The sequence below is a fragment of the Mchenga conophoros genome, linkage group LG5, assembly GCF_057382185.1.
Source record: "Mchenga conophoros isolate Kocher_MC1m ecotype Shallow Benthic linkage group LG5, M_conophoros_male_GT1.1, whole genome shotgun sequence".
NCBI classification, from domain to species: Eukaryota; Metazoa; Chordata; class Actinopteri; order Cichliformes; family Cichlidae; genus Mchenga; species Mchenga conophoros.
Window position 1 is genome coordinate 17238140 of NC_140530.1, and position 19153 is coordinate 17257292.

Genomic DNA, 19153 nt, shown 5'->3' on the forward strand with positions numbered 1-19153 from the left:
TAGTAATAATGTATTTTATTGGTCTCGTATGTCTGCTGTATGTTTCAAATGATGTAACGTCAAAACCAGGGCCCGTTCACAGGAACATTACAAAACACTTCATTTATCTTCTGAAAATGTTATATTTGATGACCAATGATGGTTCTGTCTCGCTGGAACGAGACAATCCTACTACAACAGCAAAAAGCATTGGACACCAACCAGAGCTCTTTGATCTCGTGCACGAGAGAGAGAGAACAGTGACAGCGCCGTTCCTTCGCTTGACCCCAGTTGCTCTCGTCTGCTTCCTCGTAACACTGCTCTTTATTAAGGTACATGAATATGCATAAATTCATTATGGCGTGTTACACAGACATATATGTGAACAAAGAATACCTTGTCTGTGTGTGTGGCCCAAAAGTGACCTTGTGAAGATTTCCCACAGCTGGTGCTAGGAGCGCAGCGGTCCACCTAAACAAAGGGCTTGTCACGGTACTGGGTCGTGTGACCCAGTGTTTGAGTTTTATGTATTTTTGTATTCATTTTCAATCTAGTTCATTTCTACGTTGCTGTTCAGACCTTATTTCTTAGTTATTTCTGTCATCTCCCCTTGTACCCGGTCTCCCTGGTTCCTGCGTCTATGTTTCATGTCTATGTGGTTATGTTAAGTTCATGTCATGTTTTATCTCCATGTCTATGCCTCCGTGTTTCCTGGTTTATTTTGTAAGAGTCTGGTGTTCTTTGTTCATTGTAGTTAGTGTTACTCTCCCCTGTATTGTCATTATGTTTCATTCGAGTCAGCTGTGTTCTCATGTGTCTCCACTTCCCCTGATCACCTCATGTGTGTATTTAAGTCCTCTGTTTTCTGAATGTTGTTGTCAGGTCGTCTGTTATCTCCACCATTGTCTTAGTCATTGTTATAGTCATAGAACTTCATAGTATTTGTTTCTTAGTGTTTTTTAGTTTGCTTAGGGTTCCATGTTTAACTCGTGCTATCATCCAAATAAAGGATCGCTTTCTGTTTAAACCTGCAACTCCTCGTCCAAGAATCACAGGAGCACTCGTGTCTTTTCCCGAATTGCATCTCTTATTTCAGATCAACAAATATAATTTACATCCAGTGCTTTCACTTGTCAGATATGCTCAATAACTGTAAAAGGTAAATAAAAGGCATTTGGCAAATATATGCATCTATGGTCATTACATTTCTCCAGTTTACACTGTTAACCACACTATTCCTTCACTCATTTACATCAGCAGTGCAGATACCATATAATGCCTTAACTGTCTTATTGCTCTCTCACATATAGGGCAAACTCAAAATAGCTTATCCACAAATCCGATATACAGTGGGGCAAAAAAGTATTTAGTCAGCCACCGATTGTCATCATTTTAGGTGGGGGAACTTGCACAGAGGTCAGTAATTTGCACCAGAGGTACACTTCAACTGTGAGAGACAGAATGTGGAAAAAAAAAAATCCATGAATCCACATGGTAGGATTTGTAAAGAATTTATTCGTAAATCAGGGTGGAAAATAAGTATTTGGTCAATAACAAAAATACAACTCAATACTTTGTAACATAACCTTTGCTGGCAATAACAGAGGTCAAACGTTTACTATAGGTCTTTACCAGGTTTGCACACACAGTAGCTGGTATTTTGGCCCATTCCTCCATGCAGATCTTCTCGAGAGCAGTGATGTTTTGGGGCTGTCGCCGAGCAACACGGACTTTCAACTCCCGCCACAGATTTTCTATGGGGTTGAGGTCTGGAGACTGGCTAGGCCACTCCAGGACTTTCAAATGCTTCTTACGGAGCCACTCCTTTGTTGCCCGGGCGGTGTGTTTTGGATCATTGTCATGTTGGAAGACCCAGCCTCGTTTCATCTTCAAAGTTCTCACTGATGGAAGGAGGTTTTGGCTCAAAATCTCATGATACATGGCCCCATTCATTCTGTCCTTAACACGGATCAGTCGTCCTGTCCCCTTGGCAGAAAAACAGCTCCATAGCATGATGTTTCCACCCCCATGCTTCACAGTAGGTATGGTGTTCTTGGGATGCAACTCAGTATTCGTCGTCCTCCAAACACGACGAGTTGAGTTTATACCAAAAAGTTCTACTTTGGTTTCATCTGACCACATGACATTCTCCCAATCCTCTGCTGTATCATCCATGTGCTCTCTGGCAAACTTCAGACGGGCCTGGACATGCACTGGCTTCAGCAGCGGAACACGTCTGGCACTGCGGGATTTGATTCCCTGCCGTTGTAGTGTGTTACTGATGGTGACCTTTGTTACTTTGGTCCCAGCTCTCTGCAGGTCATTCACCAGGTCCCCCCGTGTGGTTCTGGGATCTTTGCTCACCGTTCTCATGATCATTTTGACCCCACGGGATGAGATCTTGCGTGGAGCCCCAGATCGAGGGAGATTATCAGTGGTCTTGTATGTCTTCCATTTTCTGATGATTGCTCCCACAGTTGATTTTTTCACACCAAGCTGCTTGCCTATTGTAGATTCACTCTTCCCAGTCTGGTGCAGGTCTACAATACTTTTCCTGGTGTCCTTCGAAAGCTCTTTGGTCTTGGCCATGGCGGAGTTTGGAGTCTGACTGTTTGAGGCTGTGGACAGGTGTCTTTTATACAGATGATGAGTTCAAACAGGTGCCATTCATACAGGTAACGAGTGGGGGACAGAAAAGCTTCTTACAGAAGACGTTACAGGTCTGTGAGAGCCAGAGATTTTCCTTGTTTGAGGTGACCAAATACTTATTTTCCACCCTGATTTATGAATAAATTCTTTACAAATCCTACCATGTGAATTCATGGATTTTTTTTCACATTCTGTCTCTCACAGTTGAAGTGTACCTCTGGTGCAAATTACTGACCTCTGTCATCATTTTAAGTGGGGAACTTGCACAATCGGTGGCTGACTAAATACTTTTTTGCCCCACTGTAAGTGCATAAATCTTACTAGATTAGACAAAACACACCTGGATGTATTACTTTGCAATGTAACAACATAAATGTACATTCATTCTCAGCTTATTCTTAACATTTCCACATCACTTGAACCATAAAGTGTATATAAGATATTTTAATCTCGAATAATCTGATGTCAGGGCCTTTACAGTTAAATTGGAGCACCACACACACACATATTTGCTTGTTAAATGGAGTTTACCAAGTTTAAATACATCCCGCGGGCTGGCGAGCTCTCGCGGTAACTCTCGCGATAACTCGCGGTAACTCTCGCGAGACCTGGGGCTGCGCGGCTCGGCTTTACCACCGCTGCGGTGCCATGCTTCAGTAATTTTCAACTAAACCCCACTTAAGGTTACATCAGCGGTGTCAACATAACTCTCAGTAAACACCGAAGTAGAACAAGGCACAAAACCCTCATACACTGTATTTTTAAGACGATACTGACCTGTAAAAATAAAGGTAGAGTCTCAGAGAAAGAATCACAGGAGCACTCGTGTCTTTTCCCGAATTGCATCTGAGAGGACAGGAAGTTGGTCCGCTCTAGGCAACCGCGGGCGAACGACTACAGTGTCAACAGTTCCGCTTATTATTTCTCACTTTTACTCTCCTCAATTGTTATGGACTACACATAATGAATGTAAAATAATAATTGTCTTAATTGCTGACATATGTTTTTCTTAAAAATAATAAAATTTACCAAAATGTGGTAGCACATTTGTGTTCACCACACGCTCCCCAACAGCAAAAGTGGCTCCTGACACTTAACTTGAATTATAAAAAAAACCTTTAAACTAACAAAGTCTCTTTACAGAAGTCCCTGGAATATTCCTCTTGCCCAGGTGTCCTTAGACTTCAGGCATTCTTCTTCCTGAGATTTCTGTTCGATTCAATAGCAAGGAACAACATATGAAACAGGTAAGTAAGGGCTAAGGGTGAGGGGTAGGGGGGCTTGGAGTAGAGAAGAGGGTAGTAGAGGGAAGGATATGGAGAAGGCTGGACGTTGATGGTGTTCACCGCAGGATGAGCCTGATAGGCTGGTTGACCCAAGGATGGGTAGGTGAAGAATGTGGTGGGACGTCTCTGCCTGCTGGACTGCCTAGGATGAGATGGTGGCTCCGGATGGATGTCATCCCCTGGCTCCACCCTGGGTTCCGGCTCTGGGTCAGGAACCTCTACTGGATCAGGACTGGACTCAGTGACGTCAACTTCTTCTTGAACCTGAGGCATCTCCTGATTGTCACTTAGTTGAGGTAGGTCTGGGTCTCTTAACACAATTAGATCCTCTTCCGGAACCATGGCACTTTTTTTTCTAGGTTGGACACGAGCCCTTAAGACTTGTCCTAGTTCACTTGTCTGGGGGGATGGTGATGTCATCAGCAAAAAATATAACTTTTAATATCTCAGATACTGTAGCAGCACAAACGCTAATTTTACCTGCACAAATCAGCACAAACGTAGCACTAAAAAAGTAGACCATTTTGGCCCGTTTTGGAGCAGTCTGGGGGGATGGTGACCTTTGAATGACCTATAAAATAAAGTTTAATATCTCGGAAACCGTAGCAGCACAAACGCTAATTTTACCTGCACAAATCTGCACAAACGTAGCACTAACCGCTCCGCCTATTTGCCTTTACGTTTCAAGTGGGTGGGGGGTCAGCTTCACTCTGCTAACCTTCGCTGGTGTTCATTTTCATCACTGTTAATCTTTGTGACCTCACTAAGAATCTCTTCGTCAGTGACATTGTTGTTTGAGGTGAGAGGTCTTAGTCTTTGTCGCAAGTCTGCGTACTTAGCCCCCAGGCCTTGATAGATTGTGTGGAGGAAAACTTCCTGGACGGTTCTTGGGTCATAGGAGATCTCAGTGTTGGCCTGCTTAAACAGAAGCTTATTTTTCAGTCGAAGTCCAATCATGCGATACAGAAACTGCTGGGGCGTCTCTTGTTCACTTTGTCTAGCACACATTAACTCCTGGAGCATTTCAGTTGTCGCTTTTTCTCCGAGATGAGACCTCAGAAAGCCCTGAAGTTCATGGAGAGACAGGTCATCTTTGAGCATTAACATGTCCCGGAAAGTGCCAGGCTTCACAATTCTCAACACACCTCGAACAATTTCAGCCTCCACAAATCCTTCTTTAACTCCTTCATTAATCTGCTTGGTGAGACTGTTGTAGCTGATTTCGGAACTGTTGTCTCCAATCTGTCCTCCAAACACTTTGAATTCTCTGCGTGGCAAGTACGAAAGGTCTCTTACAGTGACTGGCTGCTTAGGGCTAATCTGTATGATTGGTTGTGGTTGCAAATTGCTCTGCTGGCGTGCTACAGCAGGTGACCGGGCCCTTACAGTTCCACATAGTCTTAGCCTCTCACCCAGTGTCTCATACGCTTTCCTCAACTCCTCTAACTGTTGTATTTCTGCGTTTGCATAGGGGTTTGGTGATATATCTGGTGGATCTTCCGGCGGTTGTGGGTCTAGCATGGTATTGGATGGTTGTGGACTGGGCATGGCATGTACTTCATTCTCACCAGCTGTTTGCACGGCAGGATTACTTCCTTGGATGACTAGATTAATCAAATCATTCAGCGTCAACAAATGACTCATGCCCTCATCTTCAAGTTGCAATAGTGTATTTGACTGCATGTAGGAGGTGATATAGTCCATACAACCTTCTTTATCATCCTGACTGAGCTGTGTAGTGTCTTTGTTTTCTGATGCGAGGCTCTTAGCGAGTTCGAAGAGGTCTTGACCTTGGAGTGAAAACAAGCGTCTCCTGATATTCCAGGCGAGTTCCTTTCTCTCGGTCGACATGTTGTATGTATTTCTGATTATCCTTCAGCTCGATAGTGACTAGGATGCGTCACACTCCCCTCACTGCAGTACGGTTCCACGTCGAGGCAAAGGTCCCCTTTTCACCTCACTACCTGGACACCTACTCGCTGGCTTGGCTGGAGTAACGGCCTTGTCACAATTGTGTCGTGGTTCTGGTATCACTGGATCTGCCATCGACGACTGTAGAGGAGAGATCCCGGACGAGCCCCCACAGTTTGTTACGGGTCCCAGATGTGAAGACCACAATAACAAAAAGAATACAAATCTGTAAAAATAAAGGTAGAGTCTCAGAGAAAGAATCACAGGAGCACTCGTGTCTTTTCCCGAATTGCATCTCTTATTTCAGATCAACAAATATAATTTACATCCAGTGCTTTCACTTGTCAGATATGCTCAATAACTGTAAAAGGTAAATAAAAGGCATTTGGCAAATATATGCATCTATGGTCATTACATTTCTCCAGTTTACACTGTTAACCACACTATTCCTTCACTCATTTACATCAGCAGTGCAGATACCATATAATGCCTTAACTGTCTTATTGCTCTCTCACATATAGGGCAAACTCAAAATAGCTTATCCACAAATCCGATATAAGTGCATAAATCTTACTAGATTAGACAAAACACACCTGGATGTATTACTTTGCAATGTAACAACATAAATGTACATTCATTCTCAGCTTATTCTTAACATTTCCACATCACTTGAACCATAAAGTGTATATAAGATATTTTAATCTCGAATAATCTGATGTCAGGGCCTTTACAGTTAAATTGGAGCACCACACACACATATTTGCTTGTTAAATGGAGTTTACCAAGTTTAAATACATCCCGCGGGCTGGCGAGCTCTCGCGGTAACTCTCGCGAGACCTGGGGCTGCGCGGCTCGGCTTTACCACCGCTGCGGTGCCGTGCTTCAGTAATTTTCAACTAAACCCCACTTAAGGTTACATCAGCGGTGTCAACATAACTCTCAGTAAACACCGAAGTAGAACAAGGCACAAAACCCTCATACACTGTATTTTTAAGACGATACTGACCTGTAAAAATAAAGGTAGAGTCTCAGAGAAAGAATCACAGGAGCACTCGTGTCTTTTCCCGAATTGCATCTGAGAGGACAGGAAGTTGGTCCGCTCTAGGCAACCGCGGGCGAACGACTACAGTGTCAACAGTTCCGCTTATTATTTCTCACTTTTACTCTCCTCAATTGTTATGGACTACACGTAATGAATGTAAAATAATAATTGTCTTAATTGCTGACATATGTTTTTCTTAAAAATAATAAAATTTACCAAAATGTGGTAGCACATTTGTGTTCACCACACTAGCTTTATTGTGATGGTGCTGTTTTTTTTATTATGTTGCTCTTTTTTTGTTTGCTTTCTCTTGGGTTTTTTTTTCTCCATACAGGTGATCCAGGTGTTTTGTTTGTTTTTTTCTCTCTTCCCCCCTTCTCACCATCTCTTCTCCCCTTTGGTTTTCTTTCTCTCCCTCTCTTTCTTTCATTTTTTCTCCCTGTCCTATCCCCCAGTCATGTCTGTCCCGTTTGTAGCAACCGAAAATAAAATAAATTCATAATTATAATAAAGGTCAATCAAATGGACCAATATAGCAAGGCCATGATGATCCACTTGGTAAAATAAATCCGCTTGGCATCTTTCTTGGCCTTAAGACAACAATTCTGATGGCTAAAGATCCAAACGGGACACAAAAAAAAAAAAAAGAAAAAAGAAAAGAAAACTCAACAATACACAAGTGCAGCACACTATCACACGCTCATACTAATAAACTAAAAATGCAGGTGTGTAACACTCAAAGGATCCCACCACCAAGGCACCCCAGTCTCCTCCACGTCAGGCCCTCCGCATCTGAATAAAAGAAAGAAAATTATAATATATTCCAAGAAAAACTAATATGCAAACGCTGGGGTTAGCCCAACTGCAGGAACCCACTGGTGATCCGCTGCTAGAAAAAGGGCCTCCTACCAGTGGTGTAACAAAAACCCAAACTACAAATCAAAACAGAGAGACAGACATACCAACTAAATAAAACCTTAAATCTGGAGCAGACGAAGTCGCTGTATTACTCCAAATTGCCGTCGGCCCGACTACTTTATTTTAACAATTCAGTCAATTGACGTGTAATTATCCGCTGTCCACGCCGACGTCCACTCTTAAGAGGCTGGCAGCAGCAGGGAAAAAGAACCCTCGCAAACGGAAATAGATGGTAAAAGGCAAAGCAGCAGCACTTCTGTTAGCGTAGGGTTGTCATGATTCGGCTGTGTGGCAGGCAGGAAGTGGACCCAAACGCAAGCTCACAGAGGCAGGAATGAACTCAAAACACAGCTTTATTGCTGGAGGGAAACAGCGAAACAAGCTGATAAGAAACTACACTGGGAAGCAACACACTAGCACACAGAGAAACACACGGCCATGAATGAGGGAGAATGCGACACTGAACAGAGGGAGACGCAGACATAAATACACAGAGGTTTAACGAGGGAGGTGGGAGCACACGGGGAACACAGCTGACACAGATAATTGTAACGAGACAGGGCAGGAGCAACACAACATGACGCATACTGACGGGAGACTGTCAAAGTAAAACAGGAAGTACACAGAGGCGCAGACAGGAGGAGAGAGGGAGCACGGGGAGAGCACAGACATAACGGGCTGGGGAAAACATGGAATAAAACACGAGGGGAAACGAGGGCTCACAGATACACAGAGGGGCACACAGGGGGTAAAAGTCACAAGGGGAAGTCAAATAAGGAACAAAATACAAAAATACATGAAACTAAGAATGCTGGGCCAACATGGCCCAGGATCATGACAAGGGTAGTGTAGAAAAGCCGTAGCGACCTTGCTGTAAAGCTACTGGTCGCCCACTAAAGCCCACACTTCCTGCAAAGCATGAGTGCTTACTATAAAAGAGCAATAAAAGGCAGAGATTGTAACAAAACTGAGTCAAACTGAGTACCAAGTAAACAACGTCACGAATCATGAACAGAGTGGCTCATAGAAGGCTTCTACAGCTACGACCTATAAACAACATTGGTTTACCACCGAGTGAAATAATGTATGCACTGCACTGAATAAACACATACCAGCCACCATGGAGGATTCAGGAAGGTAATCCGCGGGTCATCTCTGTAACACGAACACCACAATCAACACAAGTACTGCCAATTCAGGCTGAGGCAACAACGACATGTACACAGCTCCTACCTGCAGCACCGGGGGAAGTCAGGTGACCGAAAGGAGATAACAGGTACGCGATTCGGGGATGCTCAGATGGCCACTATTTATACTAGCGCCCCTTAATGCGCCTGACTGAAAGTGGGTTGAACCAAGACATAATATTCATCCTGCCACACTTAACCAGATACAGACTAGTTGTCCTCCCACAGTATAAATCAGTAGCAGAAGGTACGGCCTCTCTCATGACCCCAAGAGGTGTGTAAGCCAGAACACTTTGGAAGGCGCACAGAGTCTTTACAGACTGCTAAGGATCAAACCTCTATCATTATGCAATCGATTATAAAACTCTAAGCATATATGAGTATATATTTCTAAGCATAAATGACAATCCAACAATATAAACCTTGCAACCAACGTCATAGTTATTCATAGTTGTTCTGTGTTGTTAAGAAAGTCTCCCTGTGATCTGGTTACTTTGTGTCCACAGAGCACTAGTTGGTAAAGTTACAGCTTACCAAATTATGACCAAAGTCGGCGTTACATATGTGCTTATACTATTAGCTTATGTGAATGAAATCAGTTTAACATCTGTGTTTTGGACTGTGTTGCATGTTGAATAATCTGAGCCATTTTTCATTCATCTCCTTTTGTCACCAGTCACCATCATGCGGGCACGCCATCTGTTATGACAAGTGACACAGACACACGCGGGTCATCCGTGCAGTCATTATGTGTGACATTATGTGTCACTGACCGAAATGAGTCCCATCCACGGTACATTACAGCAGTGGCATTAGGGTGGAGTGCTGAAGATAGAGATGCAGGCTTAGCGTCGCAACGCTGAGTCACCCACAACCTGGACGCTCGTAAACAGTGGGAGCTCCACTCTTTTTTTATTTATCAGTGTAAGCATGCTATCACTCCTCTCTACAGAAAGAAGTCATACATACTGTATTTTAGCACCATGATATTATACAGTGAACATGACTACCATCTAATAACAGCTCCACATAATTGCGTAAAGTGACCCTGACGTTATCAGACTGAGTGTCAGCAGTTGTGTCATTAATCTTAAAAAGAGGAAAACGTTCATCACTCATCTTTATAACCACTTTTTTAAGTTTAGAGTGGGAGTTGAGGTAATTGCATACAACTATCTCAGGGGGAGGGCTGAGGCAGATGATTGGAACACATCACTAGCTCGCCTTTAGAGAGGAGACTTTAAAACAGATGTAGTTAACTTCAAATTTCTTATTCTGTCCTAACAAGCAGGCGAACGAACATGAGGGAATACGGGTGGCAAAGTTTCAAGGGTTTCATCTTCAGAAATCCTGCTGTTGTCGACCAGGTAGGACTGCATAACTGACTGACCAGACTTTCACTGGATAACTTACAGCATAATAGTCTGCAGAAATAGACTGAGGAAGAAGACACTTGCCTGTATTTAAAGATCTGTATTTTGTTTTTGATGTAACTGTCACATATTTAGAAAAAAATAATTCAGCTGATAAATTAAACCACCTTTCTAGTACCGTATATAATTACTAATAACTAATAACTATTATAATGACTGATATCTTGTGTCCTGGTGTTGATTAATTAATATTTAAATTATGTACCATACCATTGTTCTACAACAGACTCTTCTTTCTAACATCTTTATTTTTTCTGAAAGTCCTGGTGCATCCAATAATTGCTTACATACGTCACAAGTTTTACAAGTTTACAAAAGTTTTGAACTTTTTAAATGAGCAGGATCCACGTGTGGACAATGGGGATGAGAATACTGAGCGTGGTAACTGGACCAGTAAGAAGGAGTACATTCTCTCTATGATCGGATATGCTGTTGGTCTGGGAAATATCTGGAGATTTCCGTATTTGGCATACAAGAATGGAGGGGGTAAATCAGCATTTATTTTCTAATCCATTATCCAAGATTCTATTTCAAAGCAACTATGTTTTTATAAGATTTGTTTTCCTCTTTACCACCAAATCCTTCATTTTGAGCAGGTGCCTTTCTTATCCCATATTTCGTGATGTTGGTGGTGGTTGGAATTCCTCTTTTCTTCTTGGAAAGTGCCTTGGGTCAATTCTGCAGCCAAGGTCCAGTTAATACAGGGTAATTTTAAGAGGTTTTTCTTTTTTTAAATAAAAGAAAATGTTATGAATTAATCAACATTCCAATAAATATAAATGTGCATTTTTTAATCACTAGGTTCTCTGGATTATTATTGGCTTTTCTTAAGAGCTGCTTGCAGGTCACATGAATTATGAACAGTACATTTAATGAGGCTTGTGGCCAATGCAGAGCTGTGTCACCATAAATCAGCCCTAAACTCTCCTTAATAAGGTTTTTGGTTAATGGTCAACTGTGTGACCAAAACTGACCCCAAACCCAATTTTGTTTTTTTTAATGGCAGCTTTAATGAGGATTACCAAATTGTTTTATGTTCTTCAAACAAAAAGAAGAACGCTGCAGTGTAATTAAAGAAACTGTAATAAGCAAAGTTGAGAGGACATTTTTAAATTACTACAGCAAAAAACAAAAACAGCATGCTTTTATGTATGATCAGTAAACTTAGACACACTTATTATGATTAGTTCAATCAAAAAACAGCTTTTGTCTGGTGAAGTTTCCGATAATATTTTTTTAATTTAATAGTGTCTTTTATGCCCTATCTATCCCTTCAGGTATTGGTGTTGCCATGGTTGTGGTGTCTGTAATAGTGTCTATTTATTACAACGTCATCATCGCCTACAGCCTGTACTACATGTTCGCCTCCATGCAGTGTCCTCTGCCGTGGTCCGGCTGTTCCAGCTGCGATGGCAGTAACTGCAGCACCACGCCTGAAGGTGCGTACATTATATTCTTGTATTCTTGTAAAGAGCAGCTCATTAAGTCTTCTGCTCTGTGGTATCTGCATCACCACATACACTGATTTAACATAAATTGATATCAGTCATAAAGATTATAAAGTATTTTGATGTGGTTTTAAATCTCAGTAACCTAAAATGTAAATATTCTGGAGAAATTAAAGCACCCACTACAGATCCAATCACAGGTACTTGTGTTGTGGTAAATACTGATATAAGATTTATATTTTGGACACTCACAAGTCCTCTCTCTTTTTTTAGTGTCCTGTAATGTAAGCAGTGTTTTGGTTACCAACTGGACTCAGGAAAACAGCAGCTGCTCTTCGATACAGACTTCGAGTGAGCTGTACTGGGAGTAAGACTCAAACACTCGTGCACACAGGCATAAATAAAAGCACTTGTCACACTGTTTGTACAAATGCACGTCTTCTTCTTTGCAGTAATGTGGCTCTGCAGAGGTCCAGTGGTCTTGATGAAACGGGGCCAGTAGTTTGGCACTTGGCTCTCTGTCTGCTGCTGACCTCCATAATTGTTACTGCTGCGCTCATCAAAGGCATCAAATCATCAGGCAAAGTACGTCAAAATCCTCCGTGTAGATGGACTCCTGTTCGTTTGTCCAACATACAAATCCACACATCTATTTAGAATAATTTAGTTTGTGATATTAGCTGTTTAGTTTCACAAACTAACTAAAAAGTCTAATAAGCATATGATAAGTGAAGTCACTGTGGTGTTTTTTCTTATATCAGCAGGGTGTGACTCCCCCTGCTGATGACCTCATATATATCATACACATTCTCAAGGACTCAATTGCTAGATTTAAATTATGTTCATAACATAATTTTTTAAATTATGGTCCCATCCCACTATTTTCTTCGACTTCACCAACTCAGGTGTCATAGGACAAAAGGTGCCCTAAATGTATATATATATAGGAGAACCCCAAGAGAAACTACATAGGCATCAAGACAACAAGCGAACTCCACACGTGGATTCAAAGGTGCTAATTACTGCACCGCCATGCTGCTCCAAATGTTTTTTCCCATTTAAAAAAACAAAAAATAAATAATAAAAAGACACCACATGCTTTATATTTTCTATTGTGCAGCCACGCCTCAGGCAGCTCCACGCCTTGTTTCTGTTATCCAGTTTAAAAAAAACTCAGGATGGTTTTGAAACCTTTTATCAACAGTCTATAGTGCTGGTGTCCTTTTTTAGTTTTGAACGATTTTATAGTAATCTAACAAACTATTCCCTTAGTTTCATTATTAGCTGAATGTACTGAAACAGGACTGATATTCATCATCTCATCTAACTCGAAGCAACTATTAAAGTATTAAAGTGTTAAAGTATTATAAAAATTAGTAAACCAAGAACAACAAAATGACAGATTGCACTTTTCGTATGCGATGCTAAACTGTCAGTACTGAAATGCAGAAGGCCTGACAGATTTTAGAATTTAGGCTTAACAAATGTAACAAAATGCAGTCTTTTGCTTTTCCTGCAAAGTAACAAGTCTTTGTATCTCCAGGTTGTGTATTTCACTGCTACCTTCCCTTACGTGGTGATTGTGATCCTGCTGATCAGAGGTGTGACTCTAGAGGGAGCCAAAGATGGGATCGAGTTCTACATTGGTTCTCAGTCCAATCTGACCAAACTGACTGAAGTTCAGGTAGAAACTCTCACTGTTCATGTGCAAACTGTCACTGTTCATGTGCAATCCAATAAAGTCATTTGTTATCTGAGAAAAAAAACCTCTTAATGAGCTACAGTACAACTCTGTGTTTTAGGTGTGGAAAGATGCAGCAACTCAGACCTTCTACTCTCTCTCTATTGGCTGGGGTGGACTCATTGCTCTCGCTTCCTATAACAACTTTCACAACAACGTGTTCAAGGACTCGTTTGTTGTCACCCTTACTAATGCAGGTAGGGCCCTCTCTAACTAAATTCTAGAAAGAATGAAATTGTTTTTGCATTTCCTTTTATACATTTTCTGATTTGATCTCTTTCCAGGGACCAGTGTGCTTGCAGGCTTTGCCATATTTTCATTTTTGGGACATATGGCTCACGTCTACAAAACGCCAGTTTCAAAAGTGGTAAAGGAAGGTCAGACATACAACACCAACACACTCTCATCATTTGGTGTTAAATACTGCCATTCTGTCAGCTTTGTGCTTTCAGTTTTGCCTGTTTAAACAAAGAGTGCGACTAGGTTTCAGAAATTCATGGGATCCTTTACAAAGAGTGCAAGACTCATCTCATTGCTGAATATTGGCAGAATAAGCTGGATAAACCATGTTGGTTCCAGATGATGCTACCAGATGATTTTTCCCCTTTTATTTGTCTTTATGCAGGGTTTGGTCTGGCTTTCATAGCCTATCCAGATGCTCTGTCTAAGCTCCCCATCTCCCCGCTGTGGTCCATTTTGTTCTTCTTCATGCTTTTGACTGTTGGTTTGGACTCCCAGTTTGCAGGAATAGGTTCGATCTGAAGCTTCAGTTCAGTGTGATGTTTGCAGAACATTCAGCCCACTGCTGTTTGATCTACACAAACTAAAATCTCTCTTCTTGTCATTAGAGGTGATAACGACCTGCCTGCTTGACGCTTTCCCCACAGTCTTCAAATCCAAACATGTCTTATTAACTGTAACGTTATGTTCTGTCCTCTACCTCCTGGGTTTACCATGTGTCACAAGGGTAAGTCTGTCTTAGCACAACTTTCTGTGGCTGTTATAAAATAGTTAACTTGCTCAGTCTCTCTGTGTAAATGTATAATGTATAATGGTTTTGTGTGTTTTTCATGCATGTGTGTATCATAGGCAGGTATATACTGGGTAACCCTAATTGACCAGTTTATTGCCAGCTGGGTGCTGCTATTTTTGGTGCTTTTGGAGATTATTGCCATCTGCTACATTTACGGTAAGTACAACAATCTAAGTTTGTGCATATGAAAGGTGACTGATGGTCTTAAATTCCAGGATACTTATATTCTTCTTCCACCTTGCAGGGGGAAACCGTTTTATTAAAGACATTGAGATGATGATTGGAATGAAGACTTCCACATTTTGGCTGTGGTGGAGAGCATGTTGGTTCTTTATCACCCCCTGCATCGTAGTGGTGAGTACACAGTGCTGCCTTGTTTGCTGTACAAGAGAATTTAAAAGGCAAAAGCATTGTGTTAATTAAAAGTATCGACTTTTATTAACGTGCATAGGTGTACACAAATATCTTGTAGTTGTTTGTCTCTACCAGTAGTGAACTTTATGTTTTTTTTGTGACTTTTGTCTAGTTCCTCTTGATCTCGTCTCTGGTTTACTTTGAACCCCCTAACTATGGAGGTATCCCCTACCCAGACTGGGGCATGAATTTAGGCTGGTGCATGATTGCATTTGTCCTGATGTGGATCCCTGTTGCTGCTGGGTATAAGCTGATAAAGGCAAAAGGAAACCCCTGGAAGGTGTGTACTTGTGCAGTGGATTGACTGTGGATTATTCTTGTCTTTTTCTACATTTGAAAGATTGTAGTAGTTGTTGAACTGCTTGGATCTTTTTTTTCAGTCAGTCACACAAATGATTTGTGAGTATTAAAATAAATACACAGTACTAAAATTTACGCTTCTTATATTCTGCAGCGTCTGAAGTCACTGTGCTCGCCATCTGAGGAATGGCATCCCTATTTGGACGTCCATCGAGGGGAGCGCTACTCAGAAGAACGCTGCCGCCGTAGGAACAACAGCAAAATTAAAGCAGAAGTTAATCTGAATGTAATCTCCAGTTCGTGGCTATAATGAGGCTTCTCCTGCGTTTGCTCTATGAATACCTTGTTTTGAAAGTTCTGAAAGTTAAGTCATTTTTGACCTCTGGGAAGCAGAAAGCAGCCGAAATATAAACTCACAGCAGACGGCACAGAACTTACATGTAAACTTCCTGAAACCTGAGCGCTTTTTTGGGATGTATTTTTAATTTCTACAGTCTGTTTGGTAATAGTTGGATCAGCAATTTAAAAAAAAGAACTATGTCCTTCGACAGGCAGAATGGGTTTCTTTAAGAGCACAATGCAATCAAGTCACCATTGCAAACAAAGTGTGAACACTTTACTGAGCAGAATGATGTATATACTGCATAACAGCTGAGATCTAATGTTCCCAAATGAGGATGTGGACTCTTCTCACTATCTAAACATTTCTTCTTTCTTCTTTTAGAAGAAATGTCTGGGTCTTTTCCCCTGTTTTTATGACCCATTGTACACTGTATATGTCCTGCTGCAGCTTGTGTGAGTTCATGTGTTTACAGAAAAAGAGAAGACTCAATCACACAAACAAAGTTGACATGGAGAAAATATATATACCGTATATATATGTAATATATGTATTACTTGATAGGGCATTATTATCAGGTGATATTTTCTTGGCAGTTTTATGTTTTGTTTTGGGGTTTTTTTTATTTTGTTTTTTGTTTTTTTTGGTGGGGGGTAAATTATTCTTATATTAGGAGAGATTGAGTCTGTGTCATTAACTATGCTAGTCTTTAAAGCACAGTTCCTTTTCCTGTCACTTATATTCTGATATTTAAATGTAGTAAATAAAAATGCAACTGATATTTTTTACAGAATTTGTCATATTTCATAAGTAGGAAAAGGAAATAATCAGATGTTTTTATTTCAGTCTGTTTTTGTGTTTGGTTAGTTGGTTGGTTGTTTTATGTATATACACACACATATACAGTACATACATGTGTGTGTGTATGTTGAACAAAGGTGCAGGTGTATATATATATATATATATATATATATATATATATATATATATATACATAAAAACTGGTCCTTTGCAGACAGGACTGTATTGTATAATCTTGCACCCTCCTTTGAAAAAATCTGACTTCCACCCTGAACAGAGACTGTGTGATTATGATGGTAACGAGCAATCATGTAAGATTTTGTCTCAGAAGCTTCTTAATCACAGTTTGCACTGATGTTTTCCATTAATAATAATACTGCTTGGGTGTGACCTGAGTGTGTCACAGTTGGGTATTTTCACATTCTCAGTGTAGCCGCTTCAAAAATTAGAAACACAAGAAATGGAAAAATGTGTCAAATGAATGCATTTTCACTTGCAAGCTACAATACAAAGCATTTTTCCCAATACCATTTCCAGTGGCTAAAAAGGAAAGAAAAAAAAACACTCCAAAGCACTAATCACTAAAGCTGCTTTCTAGAAATAGGATCATGAATTACTTACAGCAGTACTAAAAACTCAAACCCACCTGCAGAATCCTTATGATACATGGAAACTGGTGAATGCTTTTCATTGCTGTGCTGATAGTATTTTCACCTGTGCCCCTGCACCTTTGTTCAACAACCCCAAAATCCACAAAGAAAACGTTTATCAAAGTTATCAAAGTTTATCTTATAACAATCCAGGAACCATTTTAGTTAGAGCTAAATTTTGTGGGTGATATCTTTCAGACAAATGCAATGACTCAGTTGCTCTCAACACATACTGTTTAAATCTAAGTATCACTGGTGAGGACCCAAACTCAAACATATCAAAACCTAATTGAAACATTTTTTTTAAATTCTTTTTAATTATTCACCAAATGCTCAAATGTTTCACATCAAGAAGGTGCAGGGTTTGAATGCAGTTTGGGGCCTTTCTGTGCAGAGTTTACATGCTCTCCCAGTTCCTGTGTGGGTTTTTCCAAGTGCTCCAGCAGCCTTCCACAGTACAAAAGCATGCATTGGGTTGGGTTAATTGATAACTGTAGGTGCTAATGTGAGTGTGAATGGTGGTCTGTCTTTTTGTGTCAGCTCCAGGGCACATTGGAGATCTGTCCAAAGTCTATGTTGCCTCTGCTCTGTAACCCTGAATTGGATAAGCAGAAAAAAAGGATAGATGGGTGAGTGGAAGCTTTGACAATTAAGGAACAAAGAAAATTTCTAACTATCACACATCAAAAACAATTTACATTAAAAAAAACCCCAAAAAACCATTCATTTTTACCTTTCTCCAAAGTACAGGGTTGGGATGGTGTTCAGGTTATCCTACTAAAATGACTGGTCATTCAAACCCAGACTATAAAGAGAAACGAAAACGCTGGTACCTCTGACGGCTGACTCTACATACTCAGTGCAGATATCCACACATTTTTATACACTTTTCCAATTCAGGGTGGGAGTTGGTCTGGAGCCTATCTCAGCTGGGGTACATCCTAGACAGGTTTCCAGTCTGTCGCAGGGCAAACACAGGCAGGCAACTATTCACGTTCACATTCACAACTAAAATTTAGAATCACCAATTAACCCAAATCACCAGTTAATGTGTTTGTTTGCACGTGTATGACTGCAAGTGTTGTTTTAATGTGGACATAATAAGAGCTGAGATATTTGAATAATCTGCTGAGAAATGATTTGTGCTGTGTTTCTAGTTTGTCTGTATCACCTGTTTTATCATCTCTGCTGGCCGTGACGTGCATCACACTGTTATTACAGCGGCTGCACACTAAGCTTTGGTTAAGTATGTTTCTGACCTCAGCACACAAACTGAGGTCTGGTCAAGTGCCTTTAGTTTAAATCATCTTCTGGCCACTCACACTTAGTGTATTACAGCCTATGTTGCTGAAGGACTAAATAGCATACAATTGTACACCTCAGGACTTCCAGTGGATGCAAGAGGTGGTCATTTTGTGCTGTAAAATAAGTAAGATTTTGAACTTTGATTTATTGTAGTGCTAATATTCAGTGCTGTCACACCATAATAACAGAGCCATCTATGCCCCAGCTTCAGTACAATCTGTAACACTGGCAGTTAGTAATTGTAACTCCTAGTAAATAGTAAATTTTGCTGCTTTTTAAAGCTGCTGTCAAAGACGCCAGCTGCTTTGTAAAAAAAAAAATGCTAACAATACAAAAAAAATGACTACAACTTGTGCATCCTCCTAAATGTTACTTTTTTGCATTAACACTGGTAACAAACAGAAATACATTGTATTTATTTTTCATAGTTTGATGCAGGCACTATACTAATAAAGACTCCAATGGAAAGCCACAAAAGAAAACAACAAATTTTAATGTAACAGTTTACCAAAAAGACTTAGAAATGAGTCACATTTGACAGTATAGGCTGAAAAACAATATAATTATGCAGTATAATTAAGGGTTTCACCTTTTCTTTTCTTTTCTTTTAACTTCAAGCAGCATCACCTACGGGCAAATCTGTCTCTGAAAGAAGTCACAGATGGTTTCGTTTCTTTGAGTCCAGACAGTCTTTTATGCAATTTGAATAAAGAAAG

General features: G+C 40.6%; 1 protein-coding gene across 2 annotated transcripts; it reads left to right on the plus strand.

Annotated features, from left to right (window-relative positions):
* The first annotated feature begins 10259 nt into the window (after positions 1 to 10259).
* Positions 10260 to 16579, plus strand: slc6a14 (solute carrier family 6 member 14). 2 transcript variants are annotated; one of them, XM_085273677.1, is made up of 15 exons: positions 10260 to 10339; positions 10747 to 10891; positions 11002 to 11110; positions 11654 to 11844; positions 12127 to 12220; positions 12306 to 12438; positions 13397 to 13537; positions 13656 to 13791; positions 13879 to 13971; positions 14220 to 14345; positions 14443 to 14561; positions 14684 to 14783; positions 14872 to 14981; positions 15154 to 15321; positions 15496 to 16579. In XM_085273677.1, exons 1-15 carry the CDS (start codon positions 10274 to 10276, stop codon positions 15649 to 15651), a joined length of 1887 nt encoding a protein of 628 aa, XP_085129803.1. In that variant the 5' UTR covers positions 10260 to 10273; the 3' UTR covers positions 15652 to 16579. The 2 variants fall into 2 exon arrangements, with proteins under 2 accessions (XP_085129803.1, XP_085129802.1); XM_085273676.1 differs by lacking the exons at positions 10260 to 10339; positions 10747 to 10891 and having other exon boundaries at positions 10928 to 11110; positions 11683 to 11844; positions 15496 to 16577.
* Positions 16580 to 19153: the final 2574 nt, after the last annotated feature.

Coding starts and splice junctions, on each gene's coding strand:
- slc6a14 (XM_085273677.1), top strand. CDS start 10,274: ATGAGGGAATACGGGTGGCAAAGTTTCAAGGGTTTCATCTTCAGAAAT. Junction 10,340..10,746: donor ATCCTGCTGTTGTCGACCAG/GTAGGACTGCAT, acceptor TTAAATGAGCAG/GATCCACGTGTGGACAATGG. Junction 12,221..12,305: donor TCGAGTGAGCTGTACTGGGA/GTAAGACTCAAA, acceptor TCTTCTTTGCAG/TAATGTGGCTCTGCAGAGGT.